At 59.0% G+C, this 23,687-nt stretch overlaps 1 protein-coding gene across 1 annotated transcript; it reads right to left on the bottom strand.

The window, feature by feature from the left end:
* Positions 1-6,136: 6,136 nt before the first annotated feature.
* LOC141977589 (guanylate-binding protein 3-like) lies at positions 6,137-19,568 on the bottom strand. Its single transcript, XM_074939106.1, has 10 exons — positions 19,451-19,568; positions 18,154-18,363; positions 17,919-18,046; positions 16,375-16,484; positions 15,176-15,369; positions 11,978-12,220; positions 10,775-11,049; positions 10,161-10,373; positions 8,654-8,756; positions 6,137-8,045 (listed from the first exon to the last, which is right to left on the bottom strand). Exons 2-10 carry the CDS (start codon positions 18,326-18,328, stop codon positions 7,615-7,617), a joined length of 1,872 nt encoding a protein of 623 aa, XP_074795207.1. The 5' UTR covers positions 18,329-18,363; positions 19,451-19,568; the 3' UTR covers positions 6,137-7,614.
* Positions 19,569-23,687: the final 4,119 nt, after the last annotated feature.

Raw genomic sequence — 23,687 nt, forward strand, 5'->3', positions numbered from 1 at the left:
GAGAATCGTCGTCAGACACGTGACCGCGGACCGGCAGAGCGCTGCACGGGGGAGACGCGCCTCCCCCTCACCCCGGGGAACCCAGGCCCGGGGCCGGCCTGAGGCTTTATGGGGCCCACCACAGGGTCATTAAACGGGAGCCCCTAGGCCCGACTTGCTCTTAGCAACACAAACACAAGCGGGCAGTATTGGAAAACGTGCCCCGGGCACGGTATTAAAACCAGCTTCACCTCGAACCTCTGCACTTCCCTCCCACCTGCACCCCCAAACCCAGCGTGCCCCCCCACATCCCCCCGCCCAGTACCCTCACCCCCTTATGCCCAGCAACCCCCATGCCCAGTGGCCCCTCACTGCAGACCCCTACGCCCAGCAACCTCCCAGCCACAGACACCCCCCACTGGCCGGTGCCCCTCTCACAGCCCCCCCCGCCCAGCGCCCCGTATTCCGGAGGGAATTCAGCACCAAACAATTAAATGCTGTGCACCATATTTTACAATTCTGCCAACGCTGTCAATAAATAACGGTGGCAGCTCCCGCCCGGCCACCCTGCAGCCCTCCCCTCCTCTGCCCCCAGGCTGGGGGCACCTCCGTGCGCATGTCAGGCGGCCACAGGGATGTCAGCCAGGACCCCAAAGCCGCTGAAAGACAAAAAGGAAAGAGCGGATGCCAATGGCTGAGTCCAGCCCCCATCCAGGCCCCCGCCTGCCCGCGCTCTGGGCCATCGGCTCCCCATGGCCTTAGACCATTTCCCTCCCCTCCCGCGAGTGACCAGGAGCCGGGACCTGCAGGAACTGGATCCAGGCTCCTTTCCAGCCTGGTTTGCACCCCTGGCTGCCACACGCGCTCGCTGGGGTTGTCCTGGGGATAACGCTGCAGCCAGTTTGAACAGGGGGCTGGAGCCGTAACCAGCCCCGTCGCAGGAGCACACGGGATTGTTCGGGGTTATTTCCGGCCGGTCTGAAAGGTCTCTCCCGCGGGGGAGCAGGAAGGTGCTGCGTTCAAGCCCCGCTCCGGTCGGACTCTCCCGCCTTCAAAATGCGGCCAGCCGGAGACAGCCCGGGAGACCCGGGGAAAACTCACCTCCCTCTCCCCGAAATGGAGTTTCCAGCTGCTCCAGCCGTGTCCGGTGCGAGCCCATCTCCCGCCCCAGCGAGGAGCTCGCTCCCTCCCCGGCACTTCCCGCTCCAGGTCCATCCCCTCCTGCCGGCACCGCCAAGGGGCAGGGACAGCAAACGGAGAGGAGTCCGTGCCGCAGCCAGGGAATCAGGGTGGTGCCCCAAATTTTTGGGTGCCTACATATGCCTAAGTACGGCCCTGCCCAGGCCCTGCGAGGGGACGCGACTCGCTGAAGGTTGCGTATGAAGTCAGTGGCACAGCAGGGAGAGAACCCAGAAGTCCTGGCTCCCAGCCCCCCCCCCCCCCCCGCAACCAGTAGACCCCACTCCCCTCCCGGAGCAGGGGACAGAAGAACCCAGGAGCCCTGGCTTCCACGTTTCTGCTTTAACCACAAGACCATCCTACCTTAGGAAATGTAGGTGGCAAGAGATAAACTTTCCCTCCCCCTTGTTCTTTATTCCATCCGACCCCCCCGAGATCTTTATTCCAGACACTTCTCTGCACTTCCCGCTTCCTTCCCTTTCCACCCCACCAGCTCCGTGAGCTACCGACCGGCCCAGCTGGGATCCCGCAGCTCGGCCAGACCAACCTTCGGCCTTCAGCCGCGGCTGGTCAGACCTGGAGGGCGACCGGACCGGCCACAGAGCAAGAGAGTCGCTGCCCGGCTAGCCCGAAGAGCCACAATTCACCCGCTCGTGGAGGGAACGTCCCAGCCGGTGGCTTGGTCTCTGCCAACCTCCCCTCTCGTGCCTCGGAGGGTGGCTTCTGAGCGAGACGGGTCGGGGGGCATAGCTTGTGGGGGACCCACTTCTGTGGGGGAGGGACGCTTTCGCGCTTACCCAGCGCTCCTCTTCCCGGCGGGAACCTGAGGCCTGGGCTAGCCGAGAGTTCGGGGTCAGGCGGCTTAGTCAGCCCAGGTGGGTCTGTGTCATAGAATCATAGAATATCAGGGTTGGAAGGGACCTCAGGAGGTCATCTAGTCCAACCCCCTGCTCAAAGCAGGACCAATCCCCAATTAAATCATCCCAGCCACGGCTTTGTCAAGCCTGACCTTAAAAACTTCCAAGGAAGGAGATTCTACCACCTCCCTAGGTAACGCATTCCAGTGTTTCACCACCCTCCTAGTGAAAAAGTTTTTCCTAATATCCAACCTAAACCTCCCCCACTGCAACTTGAGACCATTACTCCTTGTCCTGTCCTCTTCTACCACTGAGAATAGTCTAGAACCATCCTCTCTGGAACCACCTCTCAGGTAGTTGAAAGCAGCTATCAAATCCCCCCTCATTCTTCTCTTCTGCAGACTAAACAACCCCAGTTCCCTCAGCCTCTCCTCATAAGTCATGTGCTCTAGACCCCTAATCATTTTTGTTGCCCTTCGCTGGACTCTCTCCAATTTATCCACATCCTTCTTGTAGTGTGGGGCCCAAAACTGGACCCAGTACTCCAGATGAGGCCTCACCAATGTCGCATAGAGGGGAATGATCACGTCCCTCGATCTGCTCGCTATGCCCCGACTTATACATCCCAAAATGCCGTTGGCCTTCTTGGCAACAAGGGCACACTGTTGACTCATATCCAGCTTCTCGTCCACTGTCACCCCTAGGTCCTTTTCTGCAGAACTACTGCCGAGCCATTCGGTCCCTAGTCTGTAGCTGTGCATTGGGTTCTTCCATCCTAAGTGCAGGACCCTGCACTTATCCTTATTGAACCTCATCAGATTTCTTTTGGCCCAATCCTCCAATCTGTCTAGGTCCTTCTATATCCTATCCCTCCCCTCCAGCGTATCTACCACTCCTCCCAGTTTAGTATCATCCGCAAATTTGCTGAGAGTGCAATCCACACCATCCTCCAGATCATTTATGAAGATATTGAACAAAACCGGCCCCAGGACCGACCCTTGGGGCACTCCACTTGACACCGGCTGCCAACTAGACATGGAGCCATTGATCACTACCCGTTGAGCCCAACAATCTAGCCAACTTCCTACTCACCTTATAGTGCATTCATCCAGCCCATACTTCTTTAATTTGCTGACAAGCCCGCCTTGAGCCCGTCGACGTACACACCCTGCTCCCCCGAACGAATAACACCGCCTCCGCTAGCAGCGCAGGGCTTACGTCGGTGGGGTGAACCCGGTGTGGACACTGCGGGTTACTCACCTGGGCTGTCCACTGCTCACACCTGTCCGTTTCATGGCTCCCTGCTTCCCTGCTCGGAGCCGTGACATGGACAGAAACCCACTCACAGCTCAGCCTGTCACCCCAGAGCAAGTGGGGGGCTGCAGCTAAAGCCTGGCTGCCCCCTCCCCAGGGTCCTGGCTCCCCGCTCCAGCCAGGCTGATGCCTGGGCTCCCCACTCCCCACAGAGAGCCTGGGAGCCATCTGCGCTTTGGGATCCCTGTTCCCCAGTGGGGAGTGGGGAGCTGAGAGCCCAGGGGGGCAGCCTAGGCTCTCAGCCCCCCAAGCTGCCCCCGTAGGGTGGTGGAAGTGCTCCTGGTGTGGACATGAACCACCGCCATTGTCACGGTGTCCCCAGGCAATGCTCTGGACCTCGACCCATGAAGCCAGGCAGGACTCTGGGGGAGTCTCCTCTAAGGGAGCAGCCTGTCTGCAGGACACACAGCTCACCCGGCTCCCACCTTCCTGGGTCTGACCTCGGAGCATTCAGCCTCCTCTGCCCCTCCCTGCGCTTCCCACAGCCAGTCCACCCGGGCGGGGTCCTGGGGAAGCCAGAGGGTCCAGCCCCCCAACTCCGCAGTCAGACAGGACTCTCAGCCAGCCAGTAAAACAGAAGGTTTATTAGACGACAGGAATATGGTCTAACACAGAGCTTGTAGGTGCAGAGAACAGGACCCCTCAGCTTTCCCCGGCCAGGAGGGCACCTAATTCCTTTGTTCTCCAGCCCTTTAGCTCTCACCTTGCAGGGGGGTAAGGGCCCAGGCCATCAGTGGCCAGGAAACAGGGTGTCGGCCATTCTCTGTGTCCAGACCCCTGCACACACCTGCCCTCTAGAGCTCTGCAATGATCAAACACCCTTATCCCACCCCCTAGATACTTAAGAACTGCTAGGGGAAACTGAGGCACCCCCACACTATTCAGAGGAACCATTAAGAACAGTCCCACTTCGTCACAGCCATAAATCCGGCAGTTGCTGTAAGTCGACCTAACATAGATCAACTTAGTTTGTAGGTTTCAGAGGAGCAGCCGTGTTAGTCTGTATTGACAAAAAGAACAGGAGGACTTGTGGCACCTTAGAGACTAACCAATTTATTTGAGCATAAGCTTTCGTGAGCTACAGCATCCGATGAAGTGAGCTGTAGCTCACGAAAGCTTATGCTCAAATGAATTGGTTAGTCTCTAAGGTGCCACAAGTCCTCCTGTTCTTTTTAGTTTGTAGGTCAGAGAATCCCTTCGTACATTTCCCAGACCTCCAGAGGAGCTCGGTGTGGCTCGAAAGCTCGTCTCTCGCCCCAGCGGAAGCTGGGCCAACAAAAGCGATTCCCCCCCACCCCCCACCTTGTCTCTCTAGCGTCCTGGGACTGACACGGCTACTGCTGCACTGCAGAGTTTTCTTATGGAAAGTGAAAGCAGGATATGAAAGATTGATTTTACTGGGGCCTGGGAACAACACACAGCGCAAATTCCAACCCTGCCATGCCCACTTCTCTGGGAATTGTAATAATTGTCTATCAATAGGACGGGCCAGTCCATCAGAAATGAACTCTGTCCCGGTTATGCTTCATGCCACGCAGGCAGAGACGGGAGATAAAACCATCACGTCCTCTTGCAGGAAGGCTGCAGAGTAACATGACTTCATTGCGCAGAATCCAGGACGATCACACACAAGAACCAAAACCAGAGAGAGACAAAGCAGGCTGCTCCCAAAGGCTGAGAAGCCCAGCTCCCCCCACCTTGCTCCGGGCTCGCTCTCCGCAGACTGGCTCGGGTTGCACACTTCCTTACAGAGCCCCCAACCTGCCAGCAGGCCCAGGAAAACCCCCCAAAGATTTAAAGCAACAGGGTGGCATTTTCACACAGCCTGTGATACACCACCAGTCTAGCCATTCAGGGCAGAGCCTCGCCTCTGTGTTCTTCCCGCTGTACGTCTCCAGGCTGGTGCACCTAGCGCAGAGCCGGAGTGGGTCTGCCCCCCGAGCTGCCATCCCAGTGTAGACGTACCCTGAGTGCGAATGGCATATGCTGGCCAGGGAGCTAACGCAGAGCACTACGAACTATCTGGGCTGGGTCTTCCCCAGCACGGCCAGCGAGATCAATGGGCGTTTGGCCCCAACGGGCTCAGGCCGGGCTGAGCATCCCACTAAGTGCCTAAAGCCCTTCGGCAATCTGCCCCCCTCAGCCTGGTTTCGGGGGCGGACAAGCCCCCACAGCGCCTGACAAGTCTGAAAATCAGCCCCAAAGTGTCTCAAGGGGAGAGGGGTCAGAGAAGACCCCAGCCAGCCCACAAGCCAGCAGCCGGAGTGAACCTACAACTTGCAACCACAACAGATGCTGTTATTTCAATGTGCAGGTAGATAGCGGTCTTGCACAAGTGCCTGCCCACACACACACACACACACACACACACACCCCGCAGGGCTCGCTCCCTCCAGCAGGGGGCAGCAGGGACACACACACACACACACACACACACACTGGAGACACAGTAGCAATGCCCAGAGTATGAACCGTGCAGAGCTTTCAGTTAAAAGCCGATTTTTCGGCACGCTCGGCAGTGCTCGCGCCCCGGCAGGTTGCCTCGCGCCAGGCTCTGCAGCACAGAGTCCCTGGTGAACATTCGGGGTGTTCTGGTCAAAGTGGTTCAAGTTAAATGCCCAGACTACACCCCGCCCCCGCTCAGGAGTGGGGGTCCTGCCGTCTGACGCCCCCGCGGAGTCCCTGCCTGTGAGCCGGTGGAGAAAGGCAGAACAAGAACTGCCGGCTGGGAGCTAAAGCCAGACACAATGCAGCTGGAAATAAGACAATTTAACCAGGCGGTTGATTAGCCACGGGAACACGCTCCCAGGGGAAGCGCTGGATCTTTGCAGGGCCACAGAGCCAGACCGGCTGCCGTTCAGAAACCTGCTGCTGCCCTTCTGGCCCGTGGGGTTGGCTGATTACTGGGGCATTGCAGGGTTGTTTCTATTAAGAGGAGAAATCGAAGCTACGAGTCAGGTCTGTTCTTGGGTGCGATCCTGTGTCTTTACAACGAATGCCCACCCAGGCCTGCCTCCTGGACTGCAGTGGAGACATACAATAGTGGGAAGTTTCTTGCTCAGACATCCCCAGCGTGCCTCTCCAGCCAGATCTGTGCCTAAGAAGCTGTCCCTTTGCTTCCTGCTCGGGCTCACGCTCGCTCGCCATTGCTTCTCTCCCTTTCTCCTGGATTTTCTGCTCTAAAACACCCACAGACACATCAGCCCGAAACCTCAGCCGCTGCCTTTGCAACCAGGGAAACTACCTGCCTTTAATTTTTGCTCTAGCCTCGGCCTGTGGCCCAGTGCCTTGGACAGTGGCTTCTGTAATTTCCGGCCATCTCACTCCATGAAGGGGCTTAATTGCTCCTTCCATTTAGCTCCGATTGTAGGATCTTCTCCATATCAATATCTGTCAGTGTGCAAGGGGGAATCTAATGCTGCAAAGCCTCATGGGACAGCTGCGTGCTTCCGCAGAGGAGAGAAATAGCCCCTCCACCTCTGTGTTTTCTCAGTGTGGCTGGTGGAGGGAGAGCGACTGCGATTGACTCAGGAGTGTCGTTAATACAGACACTGGGACAGGGCTGCTCCAGCTGATGCAAACCTGTTTAATTCATACCCAGGCTGCAGGGCGCAGAGTCTCCCGGCGCAGGGAGATACAGGCATTGGAGAGCTTGTAGCCACGTGCCAGCAGCTCCCGTTACAGCCGGGGGGATAATGACGTAGCTTTCAGCATGCTGAGCTGGGGAAAGGAGACATCCCCACAGCTGCCTCTCCCTAGACACCCGGCAGCCCCATTCCAGCGCCGGCAGCGGGGAGAGCCCTGGGAGTGGGGTTGCATTTACACATTTATAGGGGCAGAGAGGGAAATCGGAGCCATTTGCTGGAGATCCCCGTGTTACCCCTGTGCATGTGGATAGCACCATCCGCTCAGCACCTAACAGACATACAACGCTTCGTCCTCCCCACCCAGAGGGAAGGTCCCCATTTCACAGAGGGGAAACTGAGGCATGGAACAGTGATGTGATCAGCACAAAGTTACACAGAATTACAGTGTAGGAGGTGGGGAGAGAACCCAGACATCCTGGCTCCCAGCCCACCTGCTCTGACCACTAAACCCTGCTCCCCTCCCAGAGCTGGGGACCGAACCCAGGAATCCTGTGATTTCCTTTTGCAGACAGCTCCAGGCCGTGTTAGTAGCTGTGGGGGCTGGCAGATCACAGGAATTAGTCAGCAGAAGCTTTTGATTCTAAAGGGAAGCAGCGTTTGGGGGACTTGCCGCCAGGGAGGACCCCACAGGGGCCCGGCTACTTTCGTCTCTGGGTTTTACTCGGGTTACTCGTCCCCTTCCCCTGCTGGCGCCTGGATGTCAGAAAATCGGACACGCTGGCGACGGTTCTCAGCCCCTCCTTGATGGTGCTGAAAAGGCCTGACAGAAAGTCAGTTTTGCTGGCGGAGCTGATCTCCCGCTTGAGGCCCGAGATCTCGTCCTCCATCAGCCTGGCTTTCTCCGCAAAGCCCTTCTGCAGCATGGCCTCCTGCTCCTTCAGCTTGCTCTCCAGGGCCCGCTCCGCCTCCTGCCGGGCACTGGCCAGCTCCTCCGCCACCTTGGCCTCCAGCTGCTTCACGTTCTCCTGGTGGCTGCGCTCCTGGTCCTTCATCAGCTGCTCCGTCTGCAGCTGCTTCTCCTCCGCCGCCTTCCGCTGCTGCTCCAGCAGCTCAGCCTTCTGCTTCTCCTCTTTGGGGGGAAAAGAAAGGGGGAAATAGAGGCGCAACCCCTCCCCCAACCGCCCGGAGCAGCCCCCGGGCACCATGCAAACCCACGCCCCCGACTCGGTTGGCATGAGACAGGGAGGGGTGACTAGGGAGCCATTCCCATGCCACCAGCGTCTCAGCATGGGACCTACCTAACCACGGCTTAAAGGGCAGTTTGGATGGGGACCCACAGAGCCCTGGGCATGGAGGAGTAGGGGGCATGCAGAGCCCTGGGCATTGGAGGAGTGGGGGGCATGCAGAGCTCTGGGTGTGAGAAGAAGTGAGGGGCATTCAGATCACCTGGCATGGGAGGAGGGGCAGGGGTTTCAGAGAGTCTCTAAAATAAAGGGGGCTGGGAAGGGGCATCCAGGGAGTTTGCTGGGGCGGGAGGGATGCAGGGAGCTCCTGTTGGGTGCAATGAGTTTGGCTGACAGGTGCTCTGCAGCATGTGACCCCGGTATTCTTTGCAGTCTGCCTGGCCGTAGCACCCACGAGCCCCAGTCCTGGCCCAGGGCCCCGCGGCACCAGGCACTGCACGGACATGCTGCAGCGACAGAAACCAGGGGCAGCAGCTTGTTCGCAGGAGCTCACCGGCCACGTGCTTCTCTGCCTCAGTCAGCAGGTTGTCGGCCTTCAGCACAGCCTCCGCCTCCGCCTTCTTACTGGCCAGGAACTGCTCCAGAGCCTCCTCCGCCTGGACCAGAGGTGGCCAAGTGCTGGATTATTCATCCAATCGATATGCTAATGAGCTCCCTCCTTTCTCAGGGGAGCAGGCCTCTCAGGGGGACACTATTCCGCCTCAGGGCAAAATGTTCTCCCCACGAAGCCGGTGGGATCACAGGGGCTGGAGTCTGGGGTGGGGAGATGGGAGCTGAGCTGCAGCACAGGGGCTGATCCCACCTCTCTGCGGCCTCATCCCCTCGGAGGAGGAAAGTCGACGCTTTGGTGGGGGCTTCCCAATGGCACGCCGGGTTAGAAAGCAAGTGACCGGGTCGAGAGGAGCTGCCTGCCCGCAAGGAAAATGCTCACACCCACTGGGGAATGTGGGGTGTTTCTCTATGAGGTCTGCTCTCATTCAAACAGGAAGCACTTCGGGGACGTCCTACGCCCTGTGCTATGCAGGAGGTCAGACCCAGTGACCACAGGGGTCCCTCGTGGGCTGAGAATCAATGAACCTATGACACATGTGGTGTCATTTCACCCAGGGCCCAGTCACTGTTCATACAGAGCCTGATCCAAAGCCCATCGCAGTCAATGGAAAGATTTGGATTGGACCCATGCAGAGCGGGGCAGGATCCTGGGGGAAATTTGCCCCCAGCGCCTTTCTGCTCAGAAAAGCAGCTCCATGACCAAGGGGCTTTGTGAGACCACAGACTCCCCATGTGGGATCGGAGTCCATCACCATGGGCCACAGTGACTGCAGGTCACAATCAGATCCAGGGGCGGATTTACCATGAAACACACAGTGCCCTGGCACGGGGCCCCCCAACAACAGGGGGCCCCAGGGCCGGGCACTTGGGCAGCTTAGCACTGGCAGGAGGGGGGCTGCGGGGACAGAAGCTGTGGGGGGCAGGGGAATGGGGAGGGAGGCTCAGGGGAGCAGCGGGCGGGGCAGGGGGCGGGAGCGCTGCGAACGCGGCCGGAGAGTCAGGAGGAGCAGGGCAGCCACGGTGCCGACCGGAAAGAAGCGACGCTTTCAAGCAGAAACCGACGTGTCTCTCCGGCCACCGGCTACGTGGCTGCCCCTGCTCCTCCTGAGTCCTCCGGCCGCAACTTATCTCCCGTGGGGGAGATAAGAGAGAATGTTCCCCCCCACGGGGGGGGGGGGGCACCAAAGAAATGAAGCTGAGCACAGGGCCCCAAAAACTCTAAATCTGTCACTGATCAGACCCCGGTTACCCCACGGCCTTTCCCTGCCATTGCCCCTCTACTTTGTCCTCAGCGAAACGGGGAAGCCTGACTCAGCCGCCGGGGTTTAGGCACCAGCTCTGCCGGCGAGGCATGAACCGGAGCAGAATCCGGCTCCTTCTCCCGGAGCTGCGCTCGCTGTTGTAACTGCCAGGCTGGAGGGGAGGGGGGGCTAATTTCAGACACTCACCTTGACCCCTTTGTTGGCCTTCGCCCGGTAATCCTCCACCACCCGGTTCTGGTCCCTGTCGTAGGCCTGGTACCCGCCGGGCTGGGAGTAACGCCCGGCGCTGAGTTTCTGCTGCATGGCGGCCGAGAGCTCCTCCAGCAGGGCGCGGCAGGTCTGCTCCGAAACGGCCTCGTTTTCTGCGAGGAGATTTGCGTATCGCTCCGTGATCCCGGCCTGGGCAAGGAAAGGGAGAAACCCCATCGCAGAGCCACGGCTGGGGCTGGATTCGGTGCCCTCCCGCCTCCTCCGGCTGAGACCTGCGCCTGACAGCAGGTCACTGGCCAGTCGGGGGACTGGGGGAGCCGAAGGCTCACTGGCCACTCGGGGGATCAGAGGGTCACGATTCATTGGCCAGTCGGGGGATTGGGAGGGCCAATGGTCCACTGGCCAATCGGGTCACCCGGGGATTGGACGGTCCCTGGAGCAGGCACCAGGTTTCGGTCGGGTATCCGTACAGCATGTGGCACTACGGGGCCCTGACCCACCACTGGTGCCCAGCGGGCCCCCCTGCCCTGCAAATCCATCCCAGCAACGCTCTCCTTGCTGCTGGGCCCGGCCCGGGACCCCCCACCTACCACCAGCTGCTTCTGGAACCCCTGCTCCTCGTCCTTGAAGGAGCGCTGCATGAAGAGCTGCAGGGCGTCCGCCTCGCACCTCCCGTGCGCCGCCGAGAGCTCGCCCAGCTCCGCCGGCAGCCGCAGCCCCCCCATCCCGGCCGCGTAGTGAGCCAGCGCCTCCCTGAGGGCCGCCCCGTTCTCGATGGCGGCCATGGCGGTCACCGCGTTGTCCAGGCAGGGCACCTGCCCGCTGCGGATGGTGCCCACGTAGCTCTGCACTAAGGAGCTGAACCCTGGGCGAGGGAAGGGGGAGGAGTAAGAGCTGGGGGGAGGGGACTGTACATTTGTACAGCACCTGGCCCCGCAAGGACTCTGCTGGGGAGTTTGTCCCTATTCTCCTCCGCGCCGACCCCCAGGGCATAGGGGTTATTCCAGTCGCAGACACAGAGCTCCTGCTTTTAGCTCTGGAGACCCCGGTCCAACGGGGCTCATCTGGGATTCGAAGCGCAAGAGGCTCGAAACGAGCGTCCTCTGAGCAGAGCCAGGGCTCCATCGCCAGAACAAGCTCCTTTCCGCAGCAGGTCAGCCCGGGGGGAGAGGCACCGTCACACCCAGCACCATGTCAGCAGGGCTCTGCCTGGCCTCTCTGCAGAGCTGGGACCAGGCTGGGGCCGTTTAACCTGCAGATTGCCAAGGCGGGTGAGTGTCGTCACCTGTCCGAATCTGAAGCCGAGTGGCTCAAGGATCCCTGAATGCAGGAGAACCCCCAGTTTCCATCTCTGCTACAAGACCCGGTGCAACCCACGGCAGAGTGTGTTACAGGTGCCCCCCCATGACCATCAACAGGGGATCCGAGTGGTCACAGCCCCGCTAGGGGACCCTCGTCTCTCTAGCTGCAGGGGTAACCACTCCTGCTTGTGAGGGTTCTGCTTTCACCCCTGGGGTGTTGGGCAAGAAGGCGGCTGCCAGACAGGGACAAAGGGAGAGAGACCAAGGACCCAGGGCACCAGGGGATCTCCCGGAGTCACAGACAGTTCGATTCTCCAACACCTGCTAAATGTTCTCTGAAAATAGCGCCCCCTCCCCCCTCCCCCCCCCCCCCCGCATGCAGGGGAAATTCCCTCCCTCCTCGGGGCTGGGTTTCTCTCAGCCAAAGAGGGTAGATTGGCCGGCAAAGCCATCAGTCTGTGTCTCCACAGAGCAGCCGCAGGGTGAACGTACTTTGCCCATTGACCAGAATCCCTCCTTTAACTGTCTTGACGTGGGAGCACTGGAAGACGTAGTCACAGAACCGGCGGGTCTGGTCCAGGAATTGCGGGTCCAGGGCACTGGTGGGCAGCGAATCCAGCTGGCCCATCTCCTGCCGCGACGCCGGCTGGACAAACACGAAGCACTTGCGGGTGGGGAAGAAATTGCGGATGCACTGTCGTGGCAGGTTGTAGTCCATCACCTTCTTGTTGTTGCCTGGAGAGCCAAGGAGAAGCAGAAGGCTACACCCAGCACTAGGCTAATAAAGGAGTTTTGGGTCATTGGAAGCTTCCAAACATCATGGAAAAATCTGGCTTAGGTCAGGTGGAAAATGAGAAGTTTTGGCAAATTGAAAAGCTGAAAAAAACCTACTTTGGGGCCAAAGGAAACCTGGTGTTTTCATCACGGCCATTTTTAAACATGTTTGGAGTTGGGACATGGAATAAAATCAAATGGAGATTGTGGAACCAAACGTTATTTAAAACCAATAGAAAAAAAATCCAGTTTTTTGGGGTTTTTTTATTATTTATATTCCTCCCAAAGGAACAAGTCAACAAACCCAACCAGAACCTGTGAAATGGCACCTTAATCTGCAGGTTTCACCAAACCCAAACGGCTGGCCGTAACTACACACCTCTCCCAACCGCCGCTCAGGAGCTCTGGGGGTCGGGGGTGCCCGGCCCTCTGGAGATGCGGAAACCTGCGCGTTATCCAGTGGTAGTTGCAGAGCTCGGAGGGAGGCAACATAGACTTAGGGTTTGGGTTTACATGGGTAGGATATGTTGAGCTGGGATTAGGCTTCCTGTGGGTAGGCCACTGAGAGTTAGGATTAAGGTTCCTATGAATAGGGTTTCCTGCCTTTGGGTTCTTGTTCATATGGGTAGGACACTTGGAGATAGGTTTAGGGTTTCCATGGTTAGGCCACTTGGAGTAGGGTGACAGTTCCTATAGGTTGGCCACTTGCAGGTAGGGTTAAGGTTCCTAGAATAGGGCTCCCTGCCCTTATATTACGGTTCCTATGCATAGGTGTCTTGGGTTAGAGAACCTATGAGTAGGGCTCCCAGCCCTAGGGTGAGGGTTCCCGTGGGTAAGAGTTAGAGTAAGGGCTAGGGCTCTATGCCGTAGGGTGAGGGTTCCTGTGGGGAGGCTACTTGGGGTTAGGGTTTAGGGCTCCTATTGGTAGGGATCCCTGCCCTAGGTTTAGAGCTTCTAAAGGGAGACCACTGGTAGGTAGAATTATAGTTCCTATGAAGAGGGCTCCCCGCCCTTACATTAGGGTTCCTATGGTTAGGCCACTTGGAGTCAGGATTAGGATTCTTATGGGTAGGCACATAGAGTTAGTGTTTTGGTTCACATGGGGAGGAGAGATCAAGTTGGGATTAGGTTTCCTGTGGGTAGTCCACTTAGAATTCGGGTGTGATATTGCACTCCATAATATTGTATGGAAATATGCTTATGAGTGTAAACATAATGTAACTAGAATACGCTTTATGCAACAGGTCTCCAGTAACGATCATTACAAAGCTTCTCATCTACCGAGCGTGGTCATCCTATCGGTATCAGGGTATCATTCTTGTATCTAAAACTAGAAATATGAAGTACAACTCTGAGGTCCTCTTATAATTATGCAAAGTGTGGGCCATTGATGGTGGTTTAGAATCTTGATGGCTCCCATCGACTAGGGCAATTGGTTGTAAATAGCTCTGTTTACTTGCAAATCTTCCTGGGTATGTGTAGGCCAGCCAGGGAAGAATGGAGGCTGGAGGGGTCTCACAGGACATGTGACCATGTCACATTACACTGGAATCCATCTTAAACCTGGTGCTTTTCCATTTAGAAGGAGGGGTGGGGACCAAGAGAGACAAAAGATTCTCGCCTGGTACCAAAGCTATAAAAGGGAGTGGAACAGAACAAAGGGGGCTGGAGTCATGAAAACACCCCAGCTTCCCACCTAAGATGTCTGCTGGAACTAACAAAGACTGTACCAGGGGAAAGGATTGGGCCCAGACTAGGAAGGAGTCTAGTCTGTGAAAGGTTTCAGAGTAGCAGCTGTGTTAGTCTGTATCCGCAAAAAGAACAGGAGGACTTGTGGCACCTTAGAGACTAACAAATTTATTTGAGCATAAGCTTTCGTGGGCTACAGCCCATTTCATCAGATGCATGCTCATGAAAGCTTATGCTCAAATAAATTTGTTAGTCTCTAAGGTGCCACAAGTCCTCCTGTTCTTTTAGTCTGCGAAAGAAGCTTATTGAAACATCTCTGAGGGTGAGATTTTATCTGTGATCAGTTTCTTAATATATTAGGATTAGACTTGAATGTTTTGTTTTAGTTTGCTTGGTAACTTACTTTGTTCTGTCTGTTGTTACTTGGAACCACTTAAATCCTACTTCTTATACTTAATAAAATCACTTTTGCTTATTAATTAACCCAGAGTAAGTGATTAATACCTGGGGGGAGGCAAACAGCTGTGCATATCTCTCTATCAGTGTACAGAGGGCAGACAATCTATGAGTTTACCCTATATAAGCTTTATACAGAGTAAAACAGATTTATTTGGGGTTTGGATGCCATTGGGAACTGGGTGTCTGGGTGCTGGAGAGAGGTGACCTGCTGAGCAGTTGTTGGTTAAAGTCTGCAGCTTTGGGGGACATGGTTCAGACCCTGGCTCTGTGTTGCAGCAGGCTGGTGTGTCTGGCTCAACAAGGCAGGGTTCTGGAGTCCCAAGCTGGCAGGGAAAACAGGCTCAGAGGTAAATTCAGCACGTCAGGTGACAGTCCCAAGGGGTCTCTGTGACCGAACCTGTCACATAGGGGTAGGGTTCCTAGGAATAGCACTCCTCACTCTTGGGTTAGGGTTTCAGTTGGACCTGGCCAAGGAACGTTCACAGACGGGAGGGCCAAAAAGGGCCCTATATTGTCCCCAGGCGCACCCCCATCCATCTATCTCCACCGCGTGTCTCTTACACCGTCGGCTCATTGGGGCAGGGCCTGTATCTTTGTTCTGTGTTTGTGCAGCGTACTGGGCTCCTGGGCCATGACTGGCCATGATCCTCAGTGGCAGGGGCTGGGACGCCGGGGTAGATGGGCCCATGGGTCTGATCTCGGGGGCAGAGAGAAAGCAGGTTACCAGGTGTGATGGGCCCCTCCTGCACACAGCTGACCCCAGCTCACCTTTCTTCAGGGCCAGCGCATGCTCCAAGTACTCATCCTCTCTCACCAGCTGCCCCTCGATCCTCAGCTCCAGCGTGAAATCCCGCACGGCCCAGACAAAGCTGGGGAAGAAGCGGACGAACTCCGTGTCCTCCTCCAGGTCGTCCCCTCCCTGCGCCTTCACCTTGATGTGCTCTGTCAGCTCCGACACAAAGCTGGGCCGGGGGCTGAGGACTCAAACTGGGGCCAGACCTGGATGGTACTGCCTAGCTTTGGACTAAAGGGGGGGAATCCCAGCCCCACTTCCCCCAGTGATCACCCCCCAAGAGCCCCTGACCAACATCCCCCAGGGGCCACCCCCCAGGACTCCCAGAGCCGTACCCGCCAGGGTCCACCCCCCAGGAGCTCCAGCCCCACATCCCTCAGGGCCCATCTGTGACGAAGCGGGACTGTTCTTAATGTTTCATCTGAATAGTGTGGGGGTGCCTCAGTTTCCCCTATGCAGTTCTTAAGTATCTAGGGGGTGGGATAAGGGTTTATGATCATTGCAGAGCCCTAGAGGGCAGGTGTGTGCAGGAGTCTGGACACAGAGAATGGCCGACACCCTGTTTCCTGGCCACTGATGGCCTGGGCCCTTCCCCGCTGCAAGGTGAGAGCTAAAGGGTTGGAGAACAAAGGAATCCGGTGACCTCCTGGCCCGGGAAAGGGACAAAGCCCAGAGGAGGAGGGGCTGGAGGGAGTTTCAGTTTGGGGCTGGCTGCAGACCTGGAGTGAAGGGCAGGCGGGGTTGTCTGGCTCACTGCCCCCCAGAATGGACCCAGCTGAGGGGTCCTGTTCTCTGCACCTACAAGCTCTGTGTTAGACCATGTTCCTGTCGTCTAATAAACCTTCTGTGTTACTAGCTGGCTGAGAGTCACGTCTGACTGCGGAGTTGGGGGGCAGGACCCTCTGGCTTCCCCAGGACCCCGCCTGGGCGGACTCGCCATGGGAAGCACATGGAGGGGCAGAGGAGGCTGAATGCTCCGGGGTCAGACCCAGGAAGGTGGAGCCGGGTGAGCTGTGTGTCCTGCAGACAGGCTGCTTCCCGAGAGGAGACTTCCCCAGAGTCCTGCCTGGCTTCGTGGGGAGCAGCTCCAGAGCATCGCCCGGGGACTCCGTGACCCCATCCCCCAGAGCCCCCAGCCCCATGCCCCCAGGGGCCACCCCCCTGGCAAGGATACTGCAGCTGCTCCATGGCGTACTGGTCGATGGTCCCTTTGCTGTTGTAGACCAGGGTGCTGCTCAGCAGCACGGCCAGCGCGAAGATCCACACGTCGTTCTTCGTGTCGCCCTGGGCAGGGAAGCGGGGGTTGGATCTGAAACACGAGCCGCCCACGCTAGCGCCAGCCTGGGATCCCAAACGGGGGCTCTCCACTGGGAGCAGGGAGGGGAATCTCCCTTTTGGGGTTGGCCTGGAGGCGACACGCTGGATGTGTGCCCGGTGCTGGGCCCAGCCATCCCTGTGCCCAATTCTGGGCCTGGCGATTCCCGCGCCCAGTTCTGGGGTCCGGCCATCCCTGCTGGCTGGTGATACACTGGGGAGAGGCCAGAGCAGAGCCTCGAGGACAATTCGAGGGTTCGAAGCCCTGCCCCAGAGCGAGCGAGGCCAGGGCTCCCACTGTTGAGCTGGGCCCAGGGCAGGCTTCGGGGCACCGCGATCCCCGTCTGTCCGTCCGGACGTGGGGAGCAGAGATTTGCTCGGGGCAATGAGCAGAATAAGGGGTGGGGGGTGCAAGCCAGCATCTGGAAGGTGAAGCCAGGCAAAATCAGCCTGGAAATCAGGTGCCAGTTTTGACCAGGGAGGGGAATGAACCCTGGGAATAGCTGGCCCAGGGGCACGGGGGATTCTCTGTCCCTGGCAGCGTTTGGCAACCCTGGGATTCAACCGTCAGTAAATTCAGGGACAGTCCGTGAAAAAGCGCTAAACTTGGACCTGCCCATAAATTCCATAAACCCAGGGTCAGCTCAGCAGCAAGGTTGGGCGGGTAGGCGGGCGTCCAGGACACACCCCTGCCGGGCTCCCCGCGGCGGGGAGGGGGTTGGGGGTCGGGGTACAGCGGGCCAGGCATAGCAGCCACCCACAGGCTCCCCGCCGGTAAGTCACAGTGGGGCCATCACCGGCTCTTTATAGTACGTAAGCATGTTTCCGTAAAAGATGGGGTTCTCCGTAATTTTTTTCTGTAGTGTCCATAAATATAATTTTCAGCAGTTGGCAACCCTGGCCAGAGGCAGCAGGACAGACAGGCTCCCCCTGGGCCCCCCACCCCAGCTCAGCCACGACTGGATACACGGGGCGGGGGGACACCCCCACATCAGCACCTCCCCCCCCCACCAGCCTCCAGGTCCGAGCTTGGGCAGTGGCTCCACCCCCGGGGTGGGGGGGCAGTGGAGCAGGGCAGCGGGGAAGGAGGGGCACCCCCACTTGGGAGGAGTCACCTAGCTGCTCCACCTGCCCCCCCAGCCCCCGCAGCTTGGTCCGTCCGCCCCCTCTAGACACTGCCACCCCTGCCGGCTGCCTCTAAACGCCTCGGCAGGCTAGTGGGTGGGAGGTACCGGCACAGGGCCCCCTTGAGTATGGCACCCCAGGCCGGGGCCCAGCCCCCCACCCCTTAGACCGGCCCTGGGGCCAAGCTGGACAGTCACAGAGTCCCTCTGGACTTGGGATCTCAGAATCTGCTCCCACATGGCCCCTTCCTCCAGCCCCCTCCTGCTGCCCCCCACTCACCTTCTCCACGTCGCCCAGCCCCTCGGTGTCCAGCAGCACCAGGGTGTGGCCAGCCCGGCGGGGGTGGGGCAGGCACCACATCCAGATGCCCTTGGTGTGTGACTGCACCGTGGAGCCCAGCGAGAACCCTGGGGAGAGAGGAGACGGGGTAGAGACCCAGCGCCCGGGCGCACCTGCCCCCTCGCTCCCGGCGCCAGCCTGGGGCCGACGGGAAGGGGGGCTGGGAACCTCTCACCTTTCTTCTTCCCGGCCAAGGAGTTCATGAGATAAGACTTGCCGGTGCGGTACAGCCCCACGATGGCCACCACCACCACGGGCTGGGCCACGCCACGCAGGATCTCCAGCGCCGCGGGGTTCACCTCCAGCTTCCCGTCGGCCCCGTTCCCCACCAGGCACACGGGCTCCTCCATGGCCACGGGCTAAAGAGAGGGAGCAGCAGAGAGCCCTGCACAAAGGACAGGAGGGTGTCAACAGCTGGTGCCCAAGGCGCTCTGCCCCAGAGGCACGCAGAAAGGGAGCATTTTTCCCACATCCCCCCCCCCCCCAGCAACAAATGGCTCCAACCTCAGATGTTATGCCTGGGCCGACCCATAGCTGGAACGAGCAGTGAAATAGGTCACTGTGTCATCATTAGGTTTCAGAGTTGACAGGCCAAAACTAGAAACAAGGCAGTTCATGCCACTCACAGGGCGTTCGGCTCAGGCTCTCTGCACACTCAGGCAGAAAACCCTGTCTGGAAGAGATCACATTTGGAAATGTTTTCTTTGCAGCCACAAAGGCTGCCAGGGCAGGGCTGGATTCTCACTGGTGCTAGGACCCCATTGTCACTGCTGATCATTTCAGCAGGAACACCCAGTCCTTCAAGCCTCAGGGCGTGGCCGTCTCAGTCTGTATCCACAAAAGCAATGAGGAGCTCAAGACTAAGATGTATTGGGGCATAAGCTTTCATGGGCAAAAAGCCCCCTTCACAGCCCTTGTGCCTCTTCCGTATGGTGGGGGGATCCCAGAGCCTGGGGGCGAGGCCAGAGCGATTCCGGGGAGCAGGCTAAACACCACATGGCCCCAGCACCAGGGAGATGACAGCACCCCGCAGGGCCCTGATCCGGTTGGGTTTCACACAGCCGGGGCCGGGGCTGGGTTCCGTGTCCATTTCCTGACATCTCCCCCCGCCCCACATGTGAGCCAGCCAGTCCCGCTGCTTAAACTGTCCTGTGGCGTTTGCACTGCTGGGACCTCCCTGGGTAACTCCCTACGGAGCGGGTGGGACAGGCCCTAGGCACGGCTCAGGGAGGGGATTGGGGGCTGGGAGCCAGGACTCCTGGGTTCTATCCCCAGCTCTGGGAGGGGAGTGGGCTCTGGTGGTTACAGCTGGGGGGCTGGGAGCCGGGACTCCTGGGTTCTTTCCTGGCTCTGGGAGGGGAGTGGGCTCTGGTGGTTACAGCTGGGGGGCTGGGAGCCGGGACTCCTGGGTTCGTTTCCCAGGGCCAGCAAGGCAGATATGTCGCGCAGGGGGAGAGCTGGGGGTCTCTTACCGGGGGCTGGTCGCTCAGCGAGGAAGCCGGGTGAATTCAGCGGCGGGGGGGCGGGCAGCGTCTGTCCTGCTCGGTCACCAGCCCCAGCCAGTCTGGAAAGTGGGAGGCAAAGACACCCAGAGCCCAGCTCGGCCGCTTCGTGACACCTCTGCTCCTCCTCCAGCGGGGGCGGGGCTGGGGGACCGGACTCCTGGGTTCTCTCTCTGGCTGGGGGGTGCTCGGTGAGTGACAGCCCCCCCTCCCCCCGCAGCACAGGGAGCCCGGCCCAGCCCTGGCAGCTGCCGACCCACATCGCGGGGCGGGGGACGAGCCGGGTCTGGCGGCTCCAATCCCTGAACGTGTCCGACTCAGATGGAAACCGAAAGCGGCCGGAGCCTTTCCGAGCAGGGGGCTGATTCCGGGAAACCTGGCGGGGAGGAGGGGAGGGGAGGGGGGGCGCGAGTCTCTCCCAGCTGGGGGCCCCGGTGGGGACGATCCCGCCGGGGGCGCGGGCCGGAACCCTTGGGGGCTGCGTCTCCGTCCTGAGGGTGTTTAACCCCGGGTTTGCCACGCCGGGTTTCCAGGCGCGGAGGCAGCTGTTGGCAGTACAGGGGCCATGACACACAGCACAGCGGTCCCGAGGGCACGCGGGAGGAGGCCTCACCCCGCCTCCCTGCTTAGGCAGCAGAGATGAGTGTGCGAGGAGTGGGGGGTGTTCGGGCAGCTGGGTCCGACCCTGCTCTCCACCCCCTCCCCCAGTGCCGACCCAGGGTGACCCCACTGCTCCCCCAGCCCGGATCAACCCAGCCCCCACGTTAGCAGCCCCCTTTGCTCTCAGCTGCACGCCCGGGTTACGGCCCCAGGTGCCCTGTGCCCATGGCTGGCACCTGGCCAGGAACAGCTGCCCCGTGCCCTGACCCCCGTGGATCTGAGCCCAGGGGGGCTGGGGAGCAGCCGGGACCCACATGCCTGGGGTGAGGGGGGCCAGCCGCGCTCGGTGTCCCCTCGGTCTCCCTCCCGTGTCCATCTGTCCGTCCGGCTCAGAGCTGGGCTTTCCCCGCAGCTGGTTTGGAAACGAGACCAGTCAGATGGAAACCGAAAAAGCAGGAGGGGCTGGGGCTGGTTTCACTGCTTCAGACTCAGGGACGGTCACGCCCCAGCCCCTCACCCAGCCCCCCGGTACCAGCCCCAACCTCGGGCCGAGTCCCTGACAGCCCCCCAGCACCGGTTACAGACACCAGTGACGGCAAAACCACCAGTTCAACCTGCGAGTGCCCCGTGCCCCACACTGCAGCAGAAGGTGAAAAACCCCTGGGTCCCAGCCCCCACACCCCAACCCTCAGGGTCCGGGCTGGCCCAGTGCGGTGCGAGGGGATGCTTGTGCTTCAGGGGGCACCAAGCTGCAGGGGTGGGGGCTTGGTGGGTGGGGGGAGCACTGGGATTCCAGGCTGCCAAGGACGGTGGGTTCGTTTCATCAGGAATTTCATTACCCGAGGAGGGAAGATTTGCACTTTGGAGAGGGGAAGAGGGAAACTGAGGCAAGGGGGGGTCCAAGGCAGCAGCTGCACCTGAGGTTGGACACGTCCCCCCACTCCTAGCACACTGGGGCTCATCTCTGCTGCCTAAGCAGGGGAGCAGCGGGAGGCTTTGCAGTGAGGCCTTCCCCTGGGTGCACTTGGGACCGCTGTGCTGTGTGTCATGGCCCCTGTACTGCCAGCATCTGCCTCTGCGCCTGGAAACCCAGCACATCAAACCCTGGGTTCAACACCCCACCCCTGTATCCCCAGGATGGAGGCACAGACCCCAAGGGCTCCGGCCTGCTCGCTCGGTGGGATCACCCCTACGCGCTGGGCAGCTGCAGGGTCAGCCGGGGTCACCAGCTTGGAAAGACTCTCCCCCACCACCAGGTTTCCCGGAATCAGCCCTGTGCCAGGCAAGGCTCCGGCTGCTCTGACTGGCGCATTGACGGGATTTAGAGCAGCCAGCCCCAGCTCATCCCTCCCCCGCCTGCCCCCCTCCCGGCCACGGTATGTGAGTCGGTACTACGGACATTTCTCTGAAAACATTCGCTGGACCCGCAGCAGCAGCCCAAACGGCGAACAGAATGGGGGGGCGGGCAGGCGAGGGAGCCATAATCAGACAGACACGCTCCGAAGGCCACTGCCCATGGGCCTCCCAGCCCGTGGACGCTGTGGGCAGCTCTGAGCGCCCCGGCTCCAAAGCGATACGTTCGAATCGGAACAGCGGCAGAGACAGGCACCAAACCTGGCGAAGGAGCTGGACCAGCTTCCGCACGAGGCGGGATTAAGACGGGGGCTGGTCAGCTTGGAAAAGAGACGCCGAAGGGGGGTGATCGAGGTCTGTAACATCATGGCTGGTGCCGAGGAAGTGACCAGCGAGGTGTTACTGACATGGCACGCGAACCAGGGGCCACCCGTGGGACTCACCACAGCACTTCGGGCTCCCGGGGCAGCTAACCACAGCCCAGCCCCGTGGAAGAGGAGCAGGGGCAGAGCCATGGAGGGGGTGGGACCTCATGGCCCCCCCCCCAAGGTTCCGGCCCCCCTGGATCCTGCCCTCTTACAGTTGTTAGACCTGCCGGTACCGAGGTACTTGGGCAGTCAGAAGAGACAGGTCCCACTGCAGAAGGTGTGGACGCCACCGATCTCGCTGGGGATGCTTTTTGGGGGGTGGCTCCTTGGTGGATGAGCTCAGGGCGTGTGTCCTGTCATCTGGACGAGAGACAGAAGTCTTGCTCTTCTCAGCATGTGGGGGTGGGGGGCAGTAGTTGAGGGTGGCAAGGAAGACCACTGTTGAGGAGGAGGGGTATTGGGGCCAGGGTCTGAGGCAGGCTGCAACAAGCTCTCCCTCGTGGCCAGCCTGAGTCAGCGGGATGGAGTAGTCCATGCGTATTCTTCCTAGGATGCACCAGCCCATGGTGATGGAAGCCCACGCCGAATAAAAGGGGTTCAAGCAGTTCCCAAAATGGGGGATGATCAGTGTTATCAGCACTGTAGCTGTGGCAGGATTCCCTTTTTCTGCTGCAATTAACTGTTTCTGGGCAACGCCTCGTGTTAATGCCTCAACTCTAGACTTTAAAAGAACAGGAGGACTTGTGGCCCCTTAGAGACTAACCAATGTATTTGAGCATGAGCTTTCGTGAGCGACAGCTCACGTCATCGGATGCATACTGTGGAAAGTACAGAAGATCTTTTTACACACACAAAGCATGAAAAAATGGGTGTTTACCACTACAAAAGGTTTTCTCTCCCCCCACCCCACTCTCCTGCTGGTAATAGCTTATCTGAAGTGATCACTCTCCTTGCAATGTGTATCACGCGATTACAGACATGAAAGTTGCGATATTACAACACAAAAACTTCGAAACCAGACTCCAGCGAGAGACTGTTGAATTGGAATTCATTTGCAAATTGGATACAATTAACTTAGGCTTGAATAGAGACTGGGAGTGGCTAAGTCATTATGCAAGGTAACCTATTTCCCCTTGTTTTTTCCTACCCCCCCCCCCCAGACGTTCTTGTTAAACCCTGGATTTGTGCTGGAAATGGCCCACCTTGATTATCATATACATTGTAAGGAGAGTGGTCACTTTAGATAAGCTATTACCAGCAGGAGAGTGGGTTTGGGGGGGTGGGGGGTGAGAAAACCTGGATTTGTGCTGGAAATGGCCCACCTTGATTATCATACACATTGTAAGGAGAGTGATCACTTTAGATAAGCTATTACCAGCAGGAGAGTCGGCATCACTGCAAATCTCTCCGAGCTGGTGCTCCCGGCTGAGCCTGCAGCCGCCCAGCTGGTGGGGATGGTCCCGCAGGTGCAGGGGGAACAGGTCGGGGCCCTTGGGGGCCTGTGTCTCCGTCCTGATACAGAGGATGTTTAACCCCATGTTTGCCATGCTGGGTTTCCAGACATGGAGGCAGGTGTTGGCAGTACAGGGGCCATGACACACAACACAGCATTTCCAAGTGCACCCACAGGAAGGCCTCACTGCAAAGAATCCTGCTGCCCTATGCTTAGGGGCCACAGATGAGGCCCAGTGTGCTGGGAGTGGGGGCGCCATGTCCAAGCTCAGAAGCAACTGCTGCCTCGGCCACCCCTTGCCTCAGTTTCCCTCCCCTCAAATGCAAATCTTCCCTCCTCAGGTAATAAAATTCCTTATGAAACAGGAACCCACCATCCTTGGCCTCCTGAGATCCCAGCACCCACCACTGAGCCCCACCCTGCTCCCTACAGC

Source organism: Natator depressus, chromosome 24 (assembly GCF_965152275.1).
Source record: "Natator depressus isolate rNatDep1 chromosome 24, rNatDep2.hap1, whole genome shotgun sequence".
Lineage (NCBI taxonomy): Eukaryota > Metazoa > Chordata > Testudines > Cheloniidae > Natator > Natator depressus.